Below are 4,998 nucleotides of genomic sequence, written 5' to 3'. Positions count from 1 at the left end.
CCGGTGCCCCGTAGCCCATCCAGGCGCTCAGCTCTGCCGGCTCCCCGCAGCCCCTCTGCGCCGCCCGGCGGTGACCTCACGGCTCTCCTCTGCCCGCAGGACGCGGAGGTTCCTCTGGAGCGAAGTTCCGCATCTCCCTCGGTCTCCCCGTGGGAGCCGTGATTAACTGCGCTGATAACACCGGTGGGTGCCCTGCTGCGGGTGGGCCTGGGGGGCCTCTGCGGGGGGGGGGGTGAGCTGTAAGGCAGGCAGGAAGCTGGGGGTGCGTCCGGAGATCTCCTTTTGCTGCTGAAAAGTGTTCACCAGGGCCGTGCTGCACGGGCCCTCGCTTTGGGATGAAGTGGCAGCCTGTGCTGTTTGCCTCGTTGGGTGATGGGGTGGTTGGAGTCCCTGCAGGCGGAGCATCTCAACACACATCCTGAGCTCTTCTCCTCGCAGGCGCCAAGAATCTGTACATCATCTCCGTGAAGGGGATCAAGGGCCGCCTGAACAGACTGCCAGCAGCCGGCGTGGGTGACATGGTGATGGCGACTGTCAAGAAGGGCAAACCGGAGCTGAGGAAGAAGGGTGAGCGTGGGGAGAAGCAGCCAGGCCTGCAGTGCCTGCGTGGCACTCCTCAACCCACATCTCATTGTAGCAACAGGCAGCTCCTGCTGAGTCTGTGAGCACTGCAGTGCCCTCCCAGGGGACTGAGGAGCAGGTCTTGCATTGTATCTGCCTAGGAAGGAATCGGAAGCAAATGTCTGCCTGCTTGCTGGAGCGTTTGCTCCGCCCTTCTCAAAAGCACTTGTTGGGTCTGTGTGCCGTGGCTCAGTGAGTTGTCGTGGAAGGGCAGAGAAAAGCATCGCTTTTGGGTGAAGTGGCAGCCTGTGCTGTTTATTTCAATCAGTGATGTGACACGGCCTTGGGAAATTGGGTTCCCTACCTCCACCTCCCAAAGGAGTGTTCTTGCTGAGTGCTGTCTCTGAGCTGGCACTCCTAAGAAGTACAGTTGGGAAACTGGAAGAGCGTTGTCTTCTCCAAGTGGGGATTTAGTTGTCAATTTTTAAGTGCCTTATTGCCTTCAGAATTTGTCACTGGACCCCACAGGCATCAGCTCTGCTGTCAGTGTGATGCCAGCGAGGCTGATTATGTTATGAGCTGCATTCCCAGTTATAACCAAGGAAGTTTAACACATTCTGTGAGAGGATTGCTGAAAAGCTGAGAATAGAGTGACTGAGGTGTCAGCCTTGCTGATCCTATACCTGCAATACAACTGTGAACCCAGTGTGTAATTCAGCTTCCTAGGGAAGCACTGCAAAGGGGAGCTCGGTGTGGGGTGAGCTGCTAAGTGTGTGCTGGGAGGGATGCTGATGAACACTGACCTGCTGTGTCTCTTGGCAGTGCACCCAGCGGTGGTAATTCGGCAGCGGAAATCGTACAGAAGAAAAGATGGAGTGTTTTTGTATTTTGAAGACAATGCGGGAGTAATAGTGAACAACAAAGGTGAAATGAAAGGTATGGGCAAGCAGAATCCTCCTGCTCTGGGCTAAAGAGAAACATTGGCTGTGATGGCCTGGGTTTGGTGTGCTCAGTTAGAGGGCTTTGCTCACCTGGGCCAAGGACCCAGGTTCTGCCTAGACCTGGGAGAACACAACCATGTGACTGAGCTCTCTGATGTCATGCTTTGTTTTTCTCTCCTCCAGGTTCAGCCATCACAGGCCCTGTGGCCAAGGAGTGTGCGGATCTGTGGCCCAGGATAGCCTCCAATGCAGGAAGCATTGCATGAACGTGCTCATCTTTGTGGAGATGAAATAAAAGTACTTGTACCAGAAAATGGTGTCTGCCTTGTTGTTAAGATTCAAGTGTGCTCCTTTGCCAAGCATGACAGCATTGAGGGAATTATTTCAGGTTTGGGAAATCCTCCATGAAACCTCAGATGTGGGTGGGCACAGCAGGAGGAAATTGGCTGTGGAGTTTAAGATCTGGTGATTAGTCTTAACAAGGCAGAGCCATCAGCACCTGGAGGGTGTTTGTACTGTGATGGCAGATCCGAGTAACTGAAATGATCCAGCTTCAGTATGCAGTGATAAAAGCTGGGAGATCTGAAAGCCCTTCTACAAAACCTGTTTGTGCCTCTCTTGTGATGAACCTCCCCATGCAGTTTGTATGGCAGAGCACGCTGAAATGGTTTCTTTGGTCCTTGCTGAGGACGATGCAAGGACACATCAAGCCCACTGCTGTTAGCTGAGGTGGTGGCTGGAGCACGTGCCTCAAAGCCTCAATCAGCGGTGAAACAAATCATCAGGTCACTAATTGCAAGTTGGGGGACGATGTGACTTTTCCAGATCGTCTGAAAGATTTTGTGCTCAGAGTTGCAAGCTGTGTGTGCACCGGCTGCTGGAAGAGCCCCTGATCCATGTGCAGTTCCCCTGTAAGTGGAGCAGAGCCACAGATGGATTTGTGGAGACAAAAGCTTTGCCTAAAAAACAGCGTGGATGTTTCTGAACAGCTTTTTCCTGTTTTGTGGTAAAACATGATAAAAATGTGGCCTACAGATGCTGGGTCAGCATAAGCTGTGCAGTGGGTGGGGAAGGAACTTGGATATGGTGAGCCCAGCTCCTCCTCCAGGTTTCCATGGGGCAGCTGAGGAGTTGTGGCCTCTTCCTAGCAGACCTGATGCCCTGTGAGCATCCAGCAGCTGCTGCAGGTAGTGCTGCATTGCTCCTTGAGGAGTGACCTTTGCAGTCAGCAGACACCTGCTTACAAGTAAGAAACAAGCCCTAAAATGTGTCCTCACTTAATCTGTCTCCTAACAGCTGCTGTGTTTTTTAATTCTTTTTTTTTTTTTTCCCCCTAGACGGGACAAGATAGCTGTATGACATTGGATGTTTGCTTCCCTTTTCCCCAGGCTGTAGGCAGACAGCAGGGGAGGCAGGGAGGTTGTGGACAGTGCAGGAGGCGTGGAGTGAGGCAGCAGCTCTGGGAGATTTGTGTGCTGAGAGCAAACAGAGGCAAAGGTGAGTGCCTGCAAAGGTGTTGTGAGGTGGCTGGTGCCACGTGTTCTTCTTTGTGTGGTGAGACAAAGTAAGCAGGGCTCTCAGTGGTTTGTTCCTCCAAGAGTTTGCAAGTATGCAAGGCAGAGAGGAGGTTCATGAAAGGGATGTTGTGTGGGAGCCAGGGCTGGCAGTGCAGGCAGTGGAATGCAGCAGTGCCACTGTGAGTGGCCACAAAGGGCCTCACCTGGGAGGTGCTGCACAGCTGGGGGTATAGCTCAGGGGTAGAGCATTTGACTGCAGATCAAGAGGTCCCCGGTTCAAATCCGGGTGCCCCCTCCCCTTTTGCCTCTTTTTGCTGCCCCACAAGTTGATTTTCAGCTTCTCACTCGACTCTTTCTCCCCTCAGCTGTCAGCACGGGATGTCCCTTGGTGAGCGCAGCCACGACCGGCTGCCAAGAGGTAGATTGCCACGTGAAGAGGACTGGCAGTGGGCTGTTGGTGAGCACAGACCTGAGCGTTTCCTTAAGCGTTGCTTTTTGCACTGGCAGGAATTGGCAGGAATTGATTCACGTTGGGAATTACTCGGAAAATTCACGCTGGGGAGGCAGGCAGCAGCAGGGGGTATAGCTCAGTGGTAGAGCATTTGACTGCAGATCAAGAGGTCCCCGGTTCAAATCCGGGTGCCCCCTTGGGTTGTTATTTTTCTCAGGATCCTTAAAGGACTAAGAGCTGTGATAAGCACAGTTTGATCATTTTTACCTCCCTGTAAGGCTGATGGATATGGCTCTGTGTCTCCAGTAAGGGTTATTCTGTTCTTTTTTGGAAGGGCTGCATCTTTTTAAAGCGAGGCTTTTCTCTCTGGCTTTGTGGTGAGCTCAGCTCGGTGCTGGTTTTCACATTACAGAACAACACAGAAGTCGCAGCCAAAATTGTTTCAAATAAATGTCCTCTAGGAGCCTGGTGACGACTCTTGGTAGCAGCTCTCTGTAGAAGGCAGTGTGTGTGTTAGGACACCAGGGATGCATTAAATGAAGGAATCCAAGCAGCTGGGATCAACTCTGAGCTCTGTGCATAGATTGCTTAAAAATCACCTTGTGCAGGTGCTGCTTCATGGGGGTATAGCTCAGTGGTAGAGCATTTGACTGCAGATCAAGAGGTCCCTGGTTCAACTCCAGGTGCCCCCTTTGGATTGTGTGTTTTTTTCTGAGATAAACACGAGGAGCATTCCTTGTTTTTAGACCCTGTCTGCCTGTGCCTTGCACACAGAGCCAGCTGCTCTGTCCATATCCGTGTTTTTGACACTGATCGACTGAACACATACAGTCAAAATGAATATTTGCATCAGTAACATTTTTTTTTTAATGTAAAGGCACAATGCAATTCTTATTGCCTGTAGTTGCTTTAGCATGTGTATGAGGAATCCAAGAAAGCTGATCCATAGGAACTGTAACCAGCAGACATAATGGTCTCTGTGTTTTTTAGCGCTCCTTGTCCAGCTGTTGCAGCAGGGGGTATAGCTCAGTGGTAGAGCATTTGACTGCAGATCAAGAGGTCCCTGGTTCAACTCCAGGTGCCCCCTCTCTACCTTCCTTTTCCAACCTTTTTCCAAAATCCTTTGCAGACATAACGTGGGAATGTCCTTATTGCTCCGAGATCTTACAAATCTCCTGACTTTCTTTTACCAGCTGCGAAGTCTCAGTTTTCCATTTTTCCTGTGGTTCAGCTCAACAATTCATGCAGACACAAACAACACGACGCTAGTGGGAGGAGGAACATCTTGTTTTTCCTGTCTGAATAATTACCAATAACTACACAGGAAGCAGTAAGCACAAAGGTCGTTCTAGAAAAAGGGACCTCGACTGAAGTGGTTTTTGTAGGCAGCTGGAGGGGCAGCGCTCAGCGCTCAGCCGGGTGCCGTGGGGACGGGGCTGCAGCCAAGCACTGCTGGCTGTGCCCCGCGGGGATCGAACCCAGATCCCCAGCAGCCGCAGGCAGCCGCGCTGCCCCTGAGCCACGCCCC

General features: G+C 51.8%; 1 protein-coding gene and 5 non-coding genes across 6 annotated transcripts in view; all 6 read left to right on the top strand.

Moving 5' to 3' along the window:
* Positions 1-1,816, top strand: part of RPL23 (ribosomal protein L23) — a 13,264-nt gene extending 11,448 nt beyond the window's left edge. Inside the window, exons 3-6 of the mRNA XM_003213088.3 lie at positions 100-183; positions 439-567; positions 1,384-1,497; positions 1,686-1,816. Of these exons, the coding sequence (XP_003213136.3) occupies positions 100-183; positions 439-567; positions 1,384-1,497; positions 1,686-1,768 (410 nt within the window). The 3' untranslated portion in view covers positions 1,769-1,816. The remainder of the gene's footprint in view (positions 1-99; positions 184-438; positions 568-1,383; positions 1,498-1,685) is intronic.
* Positions 771-902, top strand: LOC116217491. The gene has a single exon (XR_004162094.1). It is a non-coding gene; the product is annotated as a small nucleolar RNA SNORA21 (small nucleolar RNA).
* Positions 1,817-3,242: 1,426 nt separating the features above from the next.
* TRNAC-GCA lies at positions 3,243-3,314 on the top strand. Its single transcript has one exon. It is a non-coding gene; the product is annotated as a tRNA-Cys (tRNA).
* A 281-nt stretch (positions 3,315-3,595) lies between these two features.
* On the top strand, positions 3,596-3,667 carry TRNAC-GCA. Its single transcript has one exon. It is a non-coding gene; the product is annotated as a tRNA-Cys (tRNA).
* A 423-nt stretch (positions 3,668-4,090) lies between these two features.
* Positions 4,091-4,162, top strand: TRNAC-GCA. The gene has a single exon. It is a non-coding gene; the product is annotated as a tRNA-Cys (tRNA).
* Positions 4,163-4,485: 323 nt separating this feature from the next.
* TRNAC-GCA lies at positions 4,486-4,557 on the top strand. Its single transcript has one exon. It is a non-coding gene; the product is annotated as a tRNA-Cys (tRNA).
* Positions 4,558-4,998: the final 441 nt, after the last annotated feature.

Source organism: Meleagris gallopavo, chromosome 29 (assembly GCF_000146605.3).
Source record: "Meleagris gallopavo isolate NT-WF06-2002-E0010 breed Aviagen turkey brand Nicholas breeding stock chromosome 29, Turkey_5.1, whole genome shotgun sequence".
Taxonomy (NCBI): Eukaryota; Metazoa; Chordata; class Aves; order Galliformes; family Phasianidae; genus Meleagris; species Meleagris gallopavo.
This window is presented reverse-complemented; position numbering and strand designations above follow the sequence as displayed.